Source organism: Macaca thibetana, chromosome 16 (genome assembly GCF_024542745.1).
Source record: "Macaca thibetana thibetana isolate TM-01 chromosome 16, ASM2454274v1, whole genome shotgun sequence".
In the NCBI taxonomy this organism is placed as follows: Eukaryota; Metazoa; Chordata; class Mammalia; order Primates; family Cercopithecidae; genus Macaca; species Macaca thibetana.
Genome location: NC_065593.1, coordinates 30,507,920 through 30,526,766, shown reverse-complemented (window position 1 = coordinate 30,526,766; position 18,847 = coordinate 30,507,920). Strand labels below are relative to the sequence as shown.

The 18,847-nt window shown below is 45.1% G+C and overlaps 1 protein-coding gene and 1 pseudogene across 1 annotated transcript; both read left to right on the top strand.

Annotated features, from left to right (window-relative positions):
- Positions 1-1,323: 1,323 nt before the first annotated feature.
- HEATR9 (HEAT repeat containing 9) lies at positions 1,324-17,307 on the top strand. The gene is made up of 15 exons (XM_050764919.1): positions 1,324-1,660; positions 3,826-3,875; positions 5,204-5,385; positions 5,699-5,831; positions 6,036-6,092; positions 6,287-6,343; positions 7,032-7,089; positions 7,466-7,596; positions 13,624-13,806; positions 14,168-14,260; positions 14,374-14,493; positions 15,445-15,518; positions 16,019-16,070; positions 16,503-16,589; positions 16,843-17,307. Exons 1-15 carry the CDS (start codon positions 1,573-1,575, stop codon positions 17,188-17,190), a joined length of 1,713 nt encoding a protein of 570 aa, XP_050620876.1. The 5' UTR covers positions 1,324-1,572; the 3' UTR covers positions 17,191-17,307.
- Positions 8,280-9,600, top strand: LOC126939464 (probable ribosome biogenesis protein RLP24; annotated as a pseudogene).
- Positions 17,308-18,847: the final 1,540 nt, after the last annotated feature.

Below are 18,847 nucleotides of genomic sequence, written 5' to 3'. Positions count from 1 at the left end.
GTCCCAACTACTCGGGAGGCTGAGGCAGGAGAATGGCATGAACCCAGGAGGTGGAGCTTGCAGTGAGCTGAGATTGCCGCCACTGCACTCCAGCCTGGGCAATAGAGCAAGACTCCATCTCAAAAAAAGGAAAAAAAAAAAAGTGTCAGGATGTATCTACTAATAACAAGGACATTATATAAAACCACAACATGCGTACCATACTCAGGAAACTTAATAATGACACAATATACAGTCTATAATCGAATTCCTCATAGTCCAGTAAGGAAGACAGACCTGTGAGCAGATTATACATATGAAAAAGACTTAAAGTAAAGCAAAGTGTAAAAAAGCTGTGGTCACATTGTGGAGAGAGGGAATTCTATCACAGAGTCAGGGCAGGGGGTGGGGAGCAGGAACCCTGAGGGAGAATAAAGACTTCAAAGATGAGAAAACATTTGAGTGGACTTTTTGAAAGATCTGAGAGACAGTTTAACAGGTTTAAAAGGAAAAGACTGACAGGTAGAGGGAACAGAATATGCAAAAGTAAGAGGTATAAAAAGCAGCTCCTTCATCAGGTCAAATAGCAAATGCATGCTAGGCTTAATACCTGGGTGAAAGGTTGAGAGGTGCAGCAAACCATCATGACACACATTTACCATGTATCTATGTAACAAACCTGCACTTTCTGCACATGTATCCTGGAACATAAAGTAAAATAAAATAAAATTTAAAAAGTTGAAAGAAAAGAAAAGAAAAAGGCAGCTCCTTACCACACAGATGAGTTCAGTCTTTTGCTGCCAAAGACAGGGAGAGGGTGTGTATAAAAGGGACTTTCCAGGGCCAGGCGCAGTGGCTCACGCCTGTAATCCCAGCATTTTGGGAGGCCAAGGCGGGCAGATCACCTGAGGTCAGAAGTTTGAGACCAGCCTGGCCAACATGGTGAAACCCCATCTCTTCTAAAAATACAAAAATTAGCCTAGTGTGGTGGCATGCACCTGTTGTCCTAGCTACTTGGGAGGCTGAAGCAGGAGAATTGCTTGAACCTGGGAGGTGGAGACTGCAGTGAGCCAAGATCATGCCACTGCACTCCAGCCTGGGCGACAGAATGAGACTCCCTCTCCAAACAAACAAACAAACAAACAAATAAATAAATAAAGGGACTTTCCCATCCCTGCCATTTTCACAATGACTAATCCTAAGAACAATCCCTGATCCTAACATGGGCTTACTTGAGCTTGACAGTTCACCAAATGGTTTGACTTTCTTCTCCAGTTTATGCCTCACCACAGGCCCTTTCGTTAAGCCAGACAGACATGACTTTCCTACTTGTCCAGTGAGGAAACTGAAACTCAGAAAATAAAGTGACTAGCTCAAATGCTACAGCTAGGGCTCAGAAGTGAAACCTGAGTGTTCTATTTACCAAAGTAACCTGGTTGCTTAGCACTTGAAGCTTCTACCTCCAGAAGTCCAGACACCTCACCTGTACCTCTTGCACCACAGAGGAGAGGTCTCCTCCAGCTGTGCCCCCACTCCCCTAAAAGCCTTGTATTCCCCGCTGTAGGTTCCCTCTGGCTCCACCAGGAGAAGAAGATGGCCTATGAAAAATCAACTGATATCTTTGATATCTCCAGGTCAATGTTCCTGTATCCATGGCTGGAATATCCAGACAGGACCAAAGGTGAGGCTGGGATGGACAGAAATGGAGCCCAGAGAAGGGGACTGAAAAAGAAATGCTACCTGGCTCTCACTCCCAGGCAAGGGTCTAGGTGAGTTCAGCAAACCCATGGGAAACATCAAGGCAGGCCCTTGGACACTTTGATGGCTCTGCACAGTCCTCAAGGTAAGTCTCAGGCTCCTCAGCAGGGCCTACAGGGCCCTCTAAGATGGGACACCTGTGTGTCTCCCCAGTTTCTTCTCCCACACCTGCACCCTGCTCTTTACCCTCAATTCTTGCACCTCCAAATCTTTGCATAGGGTGTTCCATGTCTAATGCTCTTCCCCCTTATCCACCTGGCTAGCTCCTGTTTGTATTGAAGACTCAGCTTGTGCAGTTCACTCTAGGAAACCTTCCCTTATCCTCCCAGCCAGGTTAGGTACCCCTCAAGTGTACCACCTGTGTCTACATCTATCTTCACATTTGTTTCCCTCTGTTAATCACTAAGAAACACTTCTGTCTCTCCAGCTAGAACAGTGGTCCTCAAAATGTGATCCCATGACCAGCAGCATCAGCATCTTGTTAGAAATGCAAATCCTCAGCTGGGCATGGTGGCTCATGTCTGTAATCCCAGCACTTTGGGAGGCCAAGGCAGGCGGATCACTTGAGACCAGGAATTTGAGACCAGCCTGGCCAACATGGTGAAACGCCATCTCAACTAAAAATACAAAAATCAGCTGGGCGTGGTGGCAGGTGCCTATAATTCCAGCTACTTGGGAGGCTGAGGTATGAGAAACATTTGAACCTGGGAGGCAGAGATTGACCTGAGCCAAGATTGTGCCACTACACTCCAGCGGCCCGGGCAAGAGAGCAAGACTCTGTCTCAATAAAAACAAAACAAAAAACACGAAATCCAAATTCTCAGACCCCACCCCTAATCTAGTGAATCAGATACTGTGGGTATGAGTCCCAGAAATCTGTGTTTTAACAAACTCTCCATGTGTGATTTTTTTTTTTTCCTAATTGAGGGTTAGGGGGCAGTCTCATTTTGTTGCCCAGATTGGTCTCGAACTCCTGGGCTCAAGCAATCTGCCAGCTTTGGCCTCCCAAAGGGCTGGGATTACAGATATGACCCACCATGCCCAGCCTCTCCAGGTAATTCTAATGCACAATCAATTTTGAGACACTGAATGACCCCAGTGGTTTTCACCCTCAGCTGCACATTAGAATCTTCTGGGGAGCTTTCCAAAATGCCTAGGCCCCATCCCCACATAATTTGATTTGATTAGTTTGATGAAGGACCTAGCCATGTTCAAAATTCCCACAAATATTCTAATATGCACAGCAATGCTGCTGCTCCGCAAACCACATATTGAGTTAGGAAGGTAGTAGGCTATGTGCCACTTAAAGGTAGGAATTATACCTTATCTCCCCGGTGCCTGGTGAAATATCTGGTAGTAGTAGTCACTAAATGCTGAATAAATAAATGCTTGAATGTATTTATTCTGTAACCCATCTTTGCAACTGCTATCTCTTTTTTTTTTTTTTTGAGTCTTGCTGTTGCCCAGGCATGGCACGATTTCGGCTCCCTGCAACCTCCACCTCCCGGATTCAAGAGATTCTCCTGCCTCAGCCTCTCAAGTAGCTGGGACTATAGGCGTGCACCACCACCCCTGGCTAATGTTTCTCTTTTTCTTTTTTTGTTTTTTTGAGACAGAGTCTCGCCCTGTCACCCAGGCTGGAGTGCAGTGGCACGATCTAGGCTCACTGCAAGCTCCACCTCCCGGGTTCACGCCATTCTCCTGCCTCAGTCTCACAAGTAGCTGGGACTACAGGCGCCTGCCACCATGCCCGGCTAATTTCTTTTTTGTATTTTTAGTGGAGATAGGGTTTCACCGTGTTAGCCAGGATGGTCTCGATCTCCTGACCTCGTGATCCGCCTGTCTCAGCCTCCCAAAGTGCTGGGATTACAGGTGTGAGTCACCGTGCCCAGCTGACTAATTTTTTTTGTATTTTTAGTTCAGATGGGGTTTCACCATGTTGATTAGGCTGGTCTCAAACCCCTGACCTCAGGTGATCTGCCCTTCCTGGCTTCCCAAAGTGCTGGGATTATAGGCAGGAGCCACCGCGCCCAGCCTGCAACTGCTATCTCATTTGAACCACACACATACTCTTATTCCTCTTGCCAGAACTCAGAAAAGCCATGGCTCCTGTTCATCTGCCCTTGTCCTGCTACCAGGTAAGACCCCTTACTTTTGCTATCCTGGGAGCTGTATCAAAGTTAGGAGGGGCAGCAAACTATCCCTTCCCGTTAAAGCCAGCTCATAGAACCCTGACATTCATCTCTGGCGCTCCCATTAACTCTGTGATCTTGAACAAGTCACTTTCCCCCTCAGAGCCTCAGGAGCTTCCTGTGTCACAGGCTAACACCTGACCACCTCCCTTTGTGGAGTTGTTATGAGACAAAGTCTATGAGGCCTTGGCTGTACAGAAAGTGCTTACTAATGGAAGTCATTTTTATTAGTTAACACAAGGACAGTTAGCAACCCTCACAGTTTGGGTTGCCAGATGAAATATAGAATGACCAATTAAATTTGAATTTTGGATACACAACAAATGGTGTTTTAGTACAAATGTGCCCCGAATATTTCATTCATTACCTAAAATCCAAATTTAACTTGACATCCTAGTATTTTTTTGTTGTTGGGGAGGAGGGAGCTTTTTTTTTTTTCTTCCTAAATCTGCAACCCTACTCACTGTGAGTCAATGCTCCATTTTTTGAACTTATGCCAATCACTTGAGAACCTTTACTATGATCTTCTCAGCACAAAGTTGGGAACCACAGCTGAAGCCCCTCTACCCTGTTGCCCAGATCTGTTGCAAAGAGTGAAAGAAAGGCTTAAGAAGAGACAGGGATGAATCCTAGCCAAATCTTCAGAGAAAGCCCCTGACCCACTCAAAATCCTCCATTACAGTGAGAGCTGTAGTTTCACAATTGTTTAAGTGATAGATTATTTTAAGAAAGTCTGTTTTCCTGCTAAACTGTTAAGTTCCATGAGGGCAAGGATAACTGCAGTCCTAGCACCCAGCACAGTACCTGGCACATAGTTGGTACTCAAATAAGTATCTGAATGAGCAACAGTCTGTCTTTTCCCCACCTTTATTCCACATCCTTCCCACACCTTGCCTTTTCATTTCCCTACCCAAATGCCATTTTCAAAGTGCTTTGAGACCCTCAACTAACCAAACTATGTGTTCAGATCAATTTACAGATCACCAGTGGCTTCACAATCTGGATCTCTTTTGATCTTTACAATAATCTTGGTAGGGACACAGAGCAAGGATTATTAGCTTTGTTTTGCAGATAAGAAGACTGAGACCTTGCTAGGATGAAGTAACTTGCCCAAGTTATGCAATGGGTTAAGTTGCAGCTGTGACTCCAGCTCAGATGAGAGGCTAGAGGGCATCTGTCTCACCCTGCCCTTCCCTCTCTTTACCCCCTCCTCCCCATACCCCAAGTAAGGGCCTAGGGGACCCCTCTGACTGTTCTGCCACTTGCAAACCCAGATGCCAAAGGAAGAGTTTCCCCCAAGTCCAGAGTGCTGGAGGCAGCATCCGAGCAAGCCAAACTCAGTCCCGTACTGCTACTTCAATAAACCTGAGATCTACACGCACTGGCACGACCTGTATGATCAGCGAGAGGAACGGGAGGCTGAGAAGATGTTGAGGAAAATGAGAGATGACCATAGGTGTGTTTTGCTGGCCTCCATATTCTCCTCACTCTCCACATCTTCTAGGAAAGTAAGGAAGGGCAAGGAAGGGGTGGCCCAGGGAGTAAGGCAAGTCAGCCTACAGGTCCCAGAGAGGAGCTTAGGGCGGCTCGGCTCGGCTCAGCTCCACCTGGCTTGGCCGGCTCGGCTCGGCTCTGGTGGATATCACTGAGTCCTCATCTGTCTGGTCCCATTTCTGAGGTGGGCCGCAGCCCTGTGGCAGAGGTGAGGGTGCAACCTGAGGAGGGAAGGTACAAGGGGACCAAAGCTGCCTATGCAATTTCTCACACAGGTACATCAAAGAAGTACATCAAACCCACATCCAAATGTTCCATCTCCCCATGAGCAAGCTGACTATAAAATCTGAGATGCAATCTAGGCCCTTAGAGCCTACCTGGGACCCCCTGAAGTGGCAAAGATTAAGGGTCAGGACCATGTGGGAGAGGACGCGGGGGACTCCCTCCCTCTGGGTGCCCTTCCCTTGGGCTCACACCATCCTTCAGCCCTCAGTCCTTGCCTGAAAAACAGAGGGAGGGTAGGAAAAGGGACTGGATTGGATGAGCTCCCTTTAGTTTGAAATTCTGTATTTTTCTCTGTCTTCCTTTCCACTGGCTGCCTTGGATGGGCAGGAACTCACAAAAAGCCTGGAATCTCCCAGAGAGGATGAGCAATTCTATGCAGCACAGGTGAGAAAAGGCAAGGATACAGGAGGGTGGTTACAGCCAGGAATTGGTCGAGCTGGAAAGTAAAAAGCTGCTTGATGTGATGGTGGTTGTGGGGATGGTATTCCAAGCACAAACTCCAGCTGTGTCCAGAGAATGGTAACTCCTGGGGATGGTGTCCAGGGTTCCTTCTCTTTCCTCCATCCCTCTTCCTGCAGGCTCTGGGATGCTTACGCATCAGTGACAAGTTTGTCATGAAGGCACTACAGCAGGTGGTGAGTCTAAGAACTGCTGGAGTTCAGGAAAGAAGGAAACAGGGTCTGAGATGTGTGGTACATGGGCATAGACAAGGCTCCTCAGGGTGCTAGGATGGCAGGTCAGATCCAGTAAGGACATAGCCACCACTGTGCAGCATGCCCCCATCTCATGTCTTTGGCCTCTTAGAAGAGCAGCTGGATCTAAAAGATGGGGAAGGAAGAATCTGAAGATCCCCCGGTGTAACCAAAAAGACATTATTGGACTGAAAAGCCAGGAAAGTCTGAAAACCAGAACAGAGTACATTCTCTGCCTTAACTGGAAACACCGCATATGTACACATCAGCTTACCACTGGGAACATGCATTCTTAATATCCATAATCTCATTTAACTCTTACAACACCACCAGGAATTAGTATCTGTATTTTTTTTTAAAGAAAATGAAAGCTCTGAAAGACCAAGGGTCTTGCCCAAGACCAAGTGGCTACTAGATACCAGATAGAGATTTGAACAAACATCTAACTCCCAACTGCATTGTTCCTTCCATTGAACCATTTTGCCTGTATTCTGTATTTGAGAATAGATAGGTCACTTTCTAGGCTTCAGTTTCCTCTTTTGTAAAATGAGAAGTTAAGCTGAGACAATCCCTAAAGCTCTGACATTCCATCACCTTATTATATGTTCCTACCACCTGCCTCTTAAATTAGGCCCAAACTGGTCCAGAGAAAGTACAGTACGAGGCCTACCGAACCCTGGCCATCCTGGGTAAGTATGTCATCTTCCTTGGTGGGGAGTTGAGAAAGTGTAACCACTTTCTCCTTTGGGTAAGGACAAATGGGTGAGGAGCATACACCTACTCCAACCTAGCATTTGGCAAGGCCTGAGAACTATCCCAGTTATGTCGAACCAAGAGAGGAAGGTGGGGTGAAAAGGGAAAAGAGATTAGAGAGAGGGAGAGGGAGGGCGCTTGGAATTGTGTTCATGTTCAGTCAGCTGCCCTGGTATCCTGGGAGGATGGGCAACACCGTGGTACCTAGGACTTGGAACTTAGGTCTCAATAGCAAAGTGGAGTTCAATAGGTCCTTGCAGAGAAGGGCAGTACCAGAGGCTCTGCCCTGACTTGAGGCCCCTCCCTGTCCAGGTTGCCTAAATAAGCATGTGATCCGGGCTCTCATCAAACAGCTGAAGGAGAAAAATGAGGGTCAAAGGATGGAGACTTTGACGGGGCTACGAATGGCTCTTAACTCCTGGGCTGCTGTCTCTAAAGACAAGGTGATTGGGAGGACAGTCAACTAGGGGCAAAGCTGGACAAGGTAATTGATAGGTTTAGCTGGGGGTTGGGTGAGGAAGAAGTTAACCTAGCACAGCTTTGATAGAGGAAGACACTGTCCTTGAGGAGTTCCCTCGGAAGTTGAATAGAAGCATATGGCTTGGCCATTTACTAGTCCATTTCTGAAAAGCCAAATTTCAGAGCTGCAGTTTGTATTTAAAATGGAGAATGGAGACAGTACAGATGGTTCCAGATTTAGATGGTTTAACTTACGATTTTTTGACTTTACAACAGTGCAAAAACAACACATATTCAGTACACTCCTTAACTTACCATGAGTATGACATTACAACCTGATAAACTCATCCATGGGATGTCACTGTAAATAGAGGAGCATCTGTAATTGCCTGATAGTACTGTTGAGAGGACTAAATGAGATAATGTATGTAAAACACCTAGTACAATGCCTATGCTCTTTCAGTGGTAACCATCATTATCATTATCATCTCTAAAATAATTTATTAAGGTAAAACCTGTCAAGAAGACACGGGGCCCAAGAGAGTCCTCAGACCCTACTGTTTTTTTCTCCTTTAGTGTTCTCTTACTTTGACCCCATCATTGCTCTATGTAAAAGAGAATCCATCATTCATCCATTTATTCAGCAAATATAAAATAAACAGCTATCATGTGCCGGGTACTGTCCTAGGCCCTTGGGATATAGCAGTGAACCAGACAGGCAAAGATATCTGTCCTTATGGAGGAGGTTACCCTCTAATGGGGGAGACCCATCATAACCAATAAATTTATTTTTAGAAAATTAGGCTGGGAATGGTGGCTGACGCCTGTAATCCCGCACATTGGAAGGCTGAGGTGGGTGGATCACTTCAGGTCAGGAGTTTAAGACCAGCCTGACCAACATGGTGAGACCCTGTCTCCACTAAAAAAAAAAAAAAAAAAAAAAAAAAAAAACTTAGCCAGGCATGGTGACACACACCTGTAATCCCAGCTACTTGGAAGGCTGAGGCAGAATTGCTTGAACACAGGAGGCAGAGGTTGTAGTGAGCCAAGATTGCACCATTGCACTCCAGCCTGGGCAATTAGAGCAAAACTCCATTTCAAAAAAAAAAGAAAAAGAAAATTATGTAGTATGTTAGAAGTGACAGGTACAATGGAAACAATTACATAGCAGGGTAAGTAAGAGTGATCAGGAGTGACAAGTGGGAGTAGGGATGGGTTGCAATGTTAAATATAGTAGACAGGGAAGGCCTCATTTAGAAGGTGCATTTGAGCAAAGACATAAAGAAAGTGAGTGGGTTAGCCTTACAGATATCTGAGAGAAGACATTCCAGGCAGAAGGACCAATGCAAAGGGAGGAGTATATTTGGCATGGTTAAGAAAGCAAGAGGGCTTTCAAGCATGGCGTTTGGTTGGTGAGGACCTACACAGGTTCAACAAGGGTATCAAGAAGAGTTACTTCTCTTCGGGGCCCACCTACCCCAAGCCACGACATGATGTTTGTCCGCAATGATTGCAAGGTGTTCAGATTTTGTAAATCTAAATGTCATAAAAACTATAAAAAGAGGCGCAATCCTCACAAAGTTAGGTGGACCAAAGCATTCCGGAAAGAGCTTACAGTGGATAATTCATTTGAATTTTAAAAACGTAGAAATGAACCTATCAAATGCTAGCAAGAGCGATGGAATAAAACTATTGATGCAATGAAGAGAGTTGAAGAGATCAAACAGAAATGCCACGTTAAATTTATAATGAACAGATTGAAGAAAAATAAAGAGCTACAGAAAGTTCAGGATATCAAAGAAGTCAAGCAAAACATCCATCTTATCCGAGCCCCTCTTGCAGGCAAAGCGAAGCAGTTGGAAGAGAAAATGGTACAGCAGTTACAAGAGGATGTGGACAAGAGGATGCTTCTTAAAAATCTCTGTAACCATTTCTTTTATGTACATTTGAAAATGCCCTTTGAAGACTTCGAACTGCTAAATTATTAGTTTATTTTTTACATAAGGTCACTTAAATGAAAAGTGATTAAAATATATGTTTCCTACATTGCCATCTACAAAACATCAGGTATTATGAATGTTAGATTTCATCTCAGTGTTAAATCTTCACTAATAGATTTATGTAAATCATGAAAATTCTACTTATAACTACAGAAGTGAATTGTGGACGTAAAACAGTTATGCCATTTGGATAATGACATTAGGCAGCATATAATAACTAATGGCTAAAATCCATGGCTAGTGATATATAAAACAAAATATTCTTTGCAGTAAAATATTCCCTTTATTAATGTTACAGAAGGAGGAACACATCAAGGAACTAACAATCTGTATGACACTGTCAAATATTATTTTGATTTTAATATTTCCTATTTTGGTTTATTTGCATCTTAGAAGAGCATAATGACATTGTTTGATGAAGCCTAATTATGCTGGACTGCTTTGACCTGGTTTAACCCTTCTGATAGGTAGTTGTGGATGCTGGGGATGAGAACTGAATAATCTTTGCCTGGAGTGACACTACACTCTAGAGTTTCCACTTTGGAGAATATTCAGTTCTAACTTGTGATTCCCGGTAGAACAAACTTTATTTTTCTAGCCTACCAATGATCTAGAAGCAGAGGAATCCCAGTGCCTTTTAAAAGTTGTTATGTGGTTTTCTTTTAAAAAGCTCGTTTTTGGAAAGTAGAATTTATGGGTACAACATCTGCTCATTATTTGCACATAAAACCATTTAAAAAGTAAAAAAAAAAAAAAAAAAAAAAAAAAAAAAAAAGCAAGAGGGCCAGTGTGGTTAACGTGAAGTAAGAATACAGCAATAAGAAATGAGGTCAAGTTAAAGAAGTTAATAGGAGACTAAGTCATATGTGGCCTTCTGGGCTGTTTTAAGTACTTGGGCTTTTACTTTGAGTGAAATAGGGAGCCAGCTGGGTGCAGTGGCTCACCCCTATAATCCCAGCACTCTGGGAGGCCGAGGTGGGTGGATCACAAGGTCAGGAGATCAAGACCATCCTGGTCAACATGGTGAAACCCCATCTCTACTAAAATACAAAAAAAACAAAAAAAAAAAAACAAAAAAAAACTAGCCGAGTGTAGTGGCGCATGTCTGTAATCCCAGCTACTTGGGAGGCTGAGGTAGGGGAATCGTTTGAATCCAGGAGGTGGAGGTTGCAGTGAACCAAGATCATGCCACTGTACTCCAGCCTGGTGACAGAGCAAGACTCTGTCTCAAAAAAAAAAAAAAAAAGAAATAGGGAGCCATTAGAAATTTTGAGCAGAGGAATAACATGATGTAACTTACATTTCAAAAGGTTCACTCTGACTTATATGCTGCAAAAAGACTGGGGGTTACGGGCCAAAAGTGTAAGCAGGGAGATCAATTAGGAGCTACTGAAATAATCCTGACGAGATGTGATAATGGCTTGGACCATGGGGATCCCAGTGGAGTTGGTAAGAAGTGATTTAATTCTGGATATATATAATTTTGGGAGTTTTTGAGATGAGGTTTCACTCTTGTTGCCCAGGCTGGAGCGCAATGGCATGATCTCAGCTCACTGCAACCTCTGCCTCCTGGGTTCAAGCGATTCTCCTGCCTCAGCCTCCCGAGTAGCTGGGATTACAGGCATGCACCACCACACCTGGCTAATTTTGTATTTTTAGTAGAGATGGGGTTTCTCCATGTTGGTCAGGCTGGTCTTGAACTCTCGACCTCAGGTGATCTGCCCGCCTCAGCCTCCCAAAGTGCTGGGATTACAGGCTTGAGCCATTGCACCTGGCCTCAAATGCTGGATATATTTTGAAAGCAAAACTCTTGACAGGTTGAATGAGTTGTAAAAGACAATGAGGAAACAAGGATGAAGCCAAGATTTTTGGCCTAGCAACTGAAAAGATGAAGTTATTATCAACTAAGGTTGAGAAAGCTGTAGAAGAGGTTTGGAGTTTGCATCAGAAATCTAGTTTTAGATAAGTTATGTCTGAAACATCCACCAGAACTCCAAGGGAAGTGGTAAGTAAATGGTTAGATATACAATTTGGAGTTTAGGAGAGAAGTCTGAACTAGGGAAGGAAATCTGGGAGTTGTCAGCATATGTTGTCACTACACTAGATGAGATCACTGAGCTTTGGGGCACCCCAATATTAGGAGGTCAGGGAGAAGGGAAGGAACAAGTAAATACTGAGGAGTGGCCAATAGGGTAGGAAGACAACCAAGAGTGTGGTGTTCTGAAAATCAAGTGAAGAACATACATCCAGGAGAGAAGAGAAATCAAACATATCAAGTCATGTAAGGACTGAGAACTCATATGTGGATTTAACAATGTGGGAATCATTGATTATCTTTCTTTTTGAGACGGGTCACTCTGTCACCTAGGCTCAACCGCGCCCGGCTGAATCATTGATTATCTTAATAGAGCCATTTTGGTGGAGTAGTGGAGGTGAAAGCCTGATTTGAGTGAGTTTAAGAGAGATTGGGAAGAAAGAAGTTAGGGACAGCAAATATGGACAACTTTCCAAGTTTTGCTAGAAAGGTAGTAGTTGGCACAGAAGTAGAGTCAAGAAAAAAGAAAACAGCATGTTTCCACACTGAGGAGTAATGATCCAGTTGTTAGAAAAATAAGGACTTTGGGCTGGGCATGGTGGCTCGCCCCTGTAATCCCAGCACTTTGGGAGGCAGAGAGGGTCAGATCACAAGGTCAGGAGATCGAGACCATCCTGGCTAACTTGGTGAAACCCCGTCTCTACTAAAAATACAAAAACAAAAAAATTAGCTCGGCATGGTGGTGGGTGCCTGGAGTCCCAGCTACTTGGGAGGCTGAGGCAGGAAAATGGCATGAACCTGGGAGGTGGAGCTTGCAGTGAGCCAAGATCGTGCCACTGCACTCCAGCCTGGGCAACAGAGCAAGACTCCATCTCAAAAAATAAATAAATAAATAAATAAGGACTTTGAAGAGAGTGTGAAAAATAACAATGCTCTTAAACGATGTCCTTAAACAGGTGAGAAGAGATAAAGTCTGACACAAGTGGAGACTGGCCTTAGATAGATGGTTATAGTCCATAGTTAACAAGTAGAAAGGATGGGCATACGGGTGCAAGTATTGGAAGTTGGACAGAAGTGGTCATAGGAGTCTATGGAACTTCCTTTCTATTGCTTTTATTTTCTCAGTGAAGTAGAAAGCAAGGTCATTAGCCAAGAATAAGAATAGAGGAAGAAGTGTTCCAGAAACGATGTGAATTAGAAGAGTGAGAAAGAGAACTGCCCAGGGAAAAACAGTATGATTACCAGGCAGCATTAAGGGTCTATATGAGGTCTGTGGTTCACACATTTTAATAAGATCATTCACTGCCACAGTGTTTTTCTCTAGGAAGTAGTGGCACAAAGTGGAGAGTTGGATTTAGCCAGGATTGTAGTTCTGTCCAGGGAGTAGAATGAAGCAAGAGTGGGTAAAGAAGTTGAGGGTGAGGAAGGGGAGTGATTACAGCAGGATCATGGAATTTAAGCTGGGTCAAGAAGGACGGAGGTGTGGAGGAATGCAAAGGTGGCAGGCTCAATGGATTATTAGTCCCTTGTAGAATCAAACAATTGTTGGCCGCAGGAACTGGAAAAAGAGGTGATGGTCAGAGTGGGATCCATGAAATGGAGATTATGGAGAAGCTGCATTTGTGGGTAATGATCAGGTCTCTCAGTGGGATGGCTGAGGCAGAGAAGAGAACAAGGATATTGGAGGAGAGGTATGGGATCACTCACATGTACATTTTTTTAAATGACAGGAATTAACACAGAAGAAGTGTTGAAGAGAGTAACAGTGATCCATCCATGAGATAGTTATAGAGAAATGAGATCTGACCTAGGAGCAAGTAGGTGACAGCAAGAATAAGTTAATTGGGTGAAATAATCTGATGCACAAGATTCATTTTAGGGAGGAAGGTAAATACAGTCTGGAAGCATAAAGTACAAAGCCTGGCTAAATACATAGCCCCTCCCCCTACCCATTTTGTGTCCTGTCTCCCTCACAGAGGACTCAAGTCGGGGATGAGGGCAAGCTGGTGCCTGTACTACAGACACTGATCAAGAAGTCGTCCAGTGAAGCATCTCTGGAGGCAGCCCTGTGCCTGGGTTTCCTGAGGCCTCGCAGCAACATGGTCCAAGAGTTCTTGTTGCAGTGCCTGTGCCAAGGACTCAAGACCCAGCGGATGAAGGTGTGAGGGGCGGGAGGCTGGGATACCTGGGAAAACATAAGCTGCTGCTGAATTGTGTGTGGTCTGGATCCTGCCATCCTAGTGGTGGAGCACTGCAGTATCCTCTGCATGCTTACAACTATGTCCATGTATAAGTATGGGTTCATATGGACATGTAAGTGTACATGTGTCTGTGTATATTTGATAGGTATGGGTGTTCATTTATGTATATATACACATGAACTTCTGTTCTCAAGAGGCCAAGAGGCAGGAAAAAGGACCTTAGCTGTTCCTCACCAGTTCTAGGCTCAGACCTCAAGTCCACCTGGCCACACAGATGCCTATAGGCCCTGTACACCCTGCCCTACCCTGCCCTTCATAGGCACTTAGGATGCTGGTCAAGGTGATGCATGTGCACTCAGCCCCAGTCATCAGGGCCGTCCTAGACCAGCTGTGTTCTTCCAGTGTCCTTGAGGTAAGCTCTGGACTGCCTGTACCCTTCCTTTCCTGGCACTAGGATAGGGTTAGGGGATGAAGAAGGGAATCTATCTTTCACACCTCCCCGCTAACCCTCACTCCCGACCTCAGGACCGCTTTGAAGCCACCCAAATGCTCAAGACCATTGGGCTGGAACAGATCCAGGCACAGGGGCTAGAGGAACTCACATTTAACCTGCTCAGGAGGAAGACGCATAATGAACCCTTCCTCGTAAGTGAGACCAAAGCTCCCAAGCCTAGAGACACCCAAACTTTCTCTTTTCCCTTTTCTGGAGACCTCCCCTGGCTTCCTCCAAAGTATCACATTCATCCTGACCTACTCCTGTTCAACTAACACAGTTCATGTTTTCATATCACCTTGCCTTTGCTCAGGCAGTTCTCTCAGGTTAAAATGATCTGAGTCATCCTTCCTTCTATAAGGTAAAAAACTGTCTCATACTATTCACTCGCACCAGTAAGTAACCCCTCTCCCCTTCTGCCTACTAAAAATACTGTATGGCTCTTTCAAGACCGATCCCAACAATACCTCCTATGGGGAGCTTTCCCAAATCACCAACCAGCATTAATCCTACCTTCCTCTATGTTCCCTTGCTTTTGTATTTACTATAGCTTGTTATAAAACTAGGTGTTATATTTCTAAAGACATTTTTTAAAAATATAAATCAGATTGTGCCTTCTCTGCATAAAACTTTCTATTGGCTCCCAATGCCCTGTGGATGGCTTATGTTGCTTCCACAGCTCAAGCCTGCTTGCCTCTCTAGCTTCACCTCTCATCATTCTCCCCGCCAGAACGACGCACCAACTATGCTTACAACAACCATGTCCTGATTTATACCTGTTGTCCCAGGGTAATTAGAGCACTCAGAGTGCTTGGAAGAGTCCATTTGGTCACCTCTCTGAGCTGAACTATTTTCAGCTCCCCATCCTCTCTGCACCTTCTCCTGCCTCCAGATTTATGAATATGCTCTCCCCTCTGCTCCTAAAATCTGACCAACCCCAACCATCTGCCTGGTTAATTCCTACTCACCTTCCAAGTTTCATTCAGCTCAGTTATCACCTCTTCCAGGAAGACTTCCTGGCACCCCAGACTGAGTTAGGAGACCCTCCTATGTGTACCCTACGCATTCCCTCTCTCTGTTGACTCATTTTGATCCCTCTGCAGGCTGTGAGGCAGGCTGTGGCTCAAACTGTGGAAGAACTCAAGTTGAAGCCTATGATGATGAACTTGGTGGAGGCGTGAGTGGCCTGGGAGCTGCCAGGGCCAAATCCTAGGTGTGGGAAGGGGGCAGAGGGTCAGTGAGAGGGTCAGTGGGAAGGGGGCAGAGAGTCAGTGAGAGCTGAGAACCTGCAGTGCAGCAGGTCCTGAGCTCTCCCTTTCCTGTGCCCCTAACCAAGTAACTCTTTGACCCCTGAGCTTTTGTTCATCTGTAAAGAGAGAGTAATAATACCTACTAAGGTTAGGTATAGGTTGCTATAAAGCTGAAAATATGACACGAAAAGAACTTTTAAAAGAAAAGTTCTGGACAGTCCTGATCATCATTCAGTGCCTTCTGGCAAACTGTGGTGCCTCTTTTTCCTCTCCCAGCCCCTTTTCTGATCCAAGAAACAAGAGAAGGAAATGAATGAAATTAGCATCACTTTGCCTAATTCACTCTGGACCTAAAAAGCAACCAGCCTCCCTTCCACTTCCCCTACTCCTTAATTCAACTATAACATACTCACTCCCTTCTACACAGACAACTGATGAACCCAGATGCCACTGCACGCCAGGAAGCAGTCATCTCTTTGGTAAGGTGGGCTCTGCTTCTCTGACCCAATTCCTGTGTTGATGGCAGGCGGAGTAGGCGATTGAGCAGAGTCACTGAGGGGAATAAAGGCCTGTACATTTTGGGGAAGTTGTTTATTTTAGAATTCCAGCCCTACCGAGAGTTAAGATAACCTTTTCTTCAGGGTTGGGGGTGGGTGGGCTAAGGGACAGAAGATTGATGTGAGGGGTGTTGCTTAGATGCTGCTGAAATTGTCTTGACTCCTCCTAGCAAATATAGGCATTAAAGTCCCATGTAGTGGTCCCAAATGGCAAGGAAAGGAGTATCTCAGCTGGGAAACCCTATCTCCCCGCTCTCTATGCTGCAGAGTCTCACAAAGGGGCTAGAATGGGAAAGAGTATAAGGCATCTTCCTGGGGCTGGCTACGTAGGCACTCTCACTCTGCTTCTACCAGGGTGTCCTGGGGATCCGCAGCCCACAAGTGTTCCACTTGCTCCTGGATTTACTAGATGCAGAAAACCACCAGGCTGTGAAGAAGAGTGTAAGTAAGGCATTCCTGCCCACCTTTTCCTCTTCTCTATCCCTCCTCCAAGCTTCTCCCACCTATCTCACCACCATTTGCTCCTTGTCAGGAGGAGAGGGTCATGAGCCCTTAGACACTGTCCCTTGACCTTGTTCCTTGGGGCCACAGTGCCCTGTGGCTAGAATTCCCCCTTCCTTTGGGTGTCCCCTCTCTGGAGTCTCCTAGCCTGAACCCAAAGTGAGCCAGCACTAGGACCTTTGTTTCAACGCAGCTACAAGAAACATTAATCCTTTGTGCCTCAATTGATCCCTGGATCCAAAACAAGCTGAAAAACAAGGTTCTCTTTGTATACGAGGCACCTAAGACCAATGTGAAGGCAGAGCCCACAAGGTTCCGGAAAGAGCCTGAGAACCCAGAAGAGTTAACTATTCAAGACTTTCGACTTGCAAAGCTGAACCCCTTGTTTACTGCAAAGTCCATCACCAAAGTAGGCCAAAAGAAAACACCTGCTTTCCCACCGTACTGCTCGAAACCACGAAAACATAGGCCACAGGCCATAGGGCCCTGGCAGCCAAGGATCAAGAAACAGCTCCGGGTCCTTGCTGAAACTGCCAAATAAGTCAGTTCTTTGGGTCTACTCCCTGACTCCCTCCCTAAAGATGCTTCTCAGGCTCCCCTGAGAAAACAATCTATACTTACCTTCCATGAATAAACAAGTGTCACTCTACCTACCACATTTCTCGGAATCACTACTGCCACTTCTGTTCATCAGAAGCTCCACTGGAATACAGGTCTCCTCACTCCTGCCTGTGTATACTTTCCACTCAGCCACATGCCCTTCTACCAGAGGAAAGAGGGAAGGACAGAGTCAAAGCTTCTCTGGACGGCCAGCCTGCCTCCCTAAATCAAGTGCTTATCTGTGTCCAGAATTTGACGGCAAAGCTAGAGAGGAGTCTCTGCCTAGATAGAGAAAACTAGGAGAAAATGCTGGAAAGCTTGGATCACGTCCTCTTACTAACTTGCCCTCACCCCTTACCTCCCTACCAGTGGTCAGGAGATAATTAAGCGTTAATCAGAACCAACCATCCTCTCTGCTGCCTCGTCTACCTAGGTACCTGCTTTCTACCCTTTCCTTTGAAAGACCCTATTTACTCTCTAGGTCATTCCCTTTGAAAGACCCTTTTTATTCTCTAACACTGCCTTAATTTCTCCCCTATTTCTACGAAAGAAGCTTTAGTTTCCCTTTGCTAACAGGACCTACCACACCAATCCCAACAAGCTACAACCCCTATCAAGAAGGAAGGGCCCAGACTTTGGAGTCAGACAAATCTGATATTTAATCCTAAGGTTAATCACTTTTTTTTTTTTTTTGAGACGGAGTCTCGCTCTGTCGCCCAGGCTGGAGTGCAGTGGCGCAATCTCGGCTTACTGTAAGCTCCGCCTCCCGAGTTCATGCCATTCTCCTGCCTCAGCCTCCAGAGTAGCTGGGACTACAGGTGCCCACCACCACACCTGGCTAATTTTTTGTATTTTTAGTACAGATGGGGTTTCACCGTGTTAGCCAGGATGGTCTCGATCTTCTGACCTCGTGATCCGCCCACCTCAACCTCCCAAAGTGCTGGAATTATAGGCGTGAGCCACTGCGCCTGGCCAGTTCATCACTTTTAACTTTGAACAAGTTATTATTATTAAAGGTTAATATTTAACCTTTGTGATTTTGTTTCCTCACCTATAAAATGAAAAGAATAATGCCTTATTACCTCAGAAAGCTCCCATGAGGATTACCATAAAGCTTAACAGTGCCTGTCATTACATAGTAAACAACCAAATATGAACTTTTCTCTCCTTTCCTCTTTAATGTTGTCATGTGAGCCTGTGACCATCAGAGGTTAAAAACGGCTGTCTCCTGCCACCTCCTCTTCTTCCCCGAATCCTACTGATTTACTGGGAGGTCAAGTTCTTCCCCTCAAGCATAGAAAAGTTAAAGTAAAACAGACACTCCCTTCTACTTCCCCACACCCCAGGTTCTACAGTAGTCCCAACAGTTATCTGAATTCAGTGCAGGCTGAGCATTCCTAATCCAAAAATCCAAAATCCAAAATGCTCCAACTAGAAACTTTTTGAGTACCAACATGACACTCAAAGAAAATGCTCATTGCAGCATTTAAGATTTGGGGATTAGAGATACTCAATCTATAAGTATAATGTAAATACTCCAAACTCTGGGGAAAAAAATCTGAAATCCAAAACATTTTTGTTTCCAAGCATTTTGGATA

Coding starts and splice junctions, on each gene's coding strand:
- HEATR9 (XM_050764919.1), top strand. CDS start 1,573: ATGGCCTATGAAAAATCAACTGATATCTTTGATATCTCCAGGTCAATG. Junction 5,386..5,698: donor AAAATGAGAGATGACCATAG/GTGTGTTTTGCT, acceptor TTTCTCACACAG/GTACATCAAAGAAGTACATC. Junction 14,261..14,373: donor GTTCTTCCAGTGTCCTTGAG/GTAAGCTCTGGA, acceptor TCCCGACCTCAG/GACCGCTTTGAAGCCACCCA.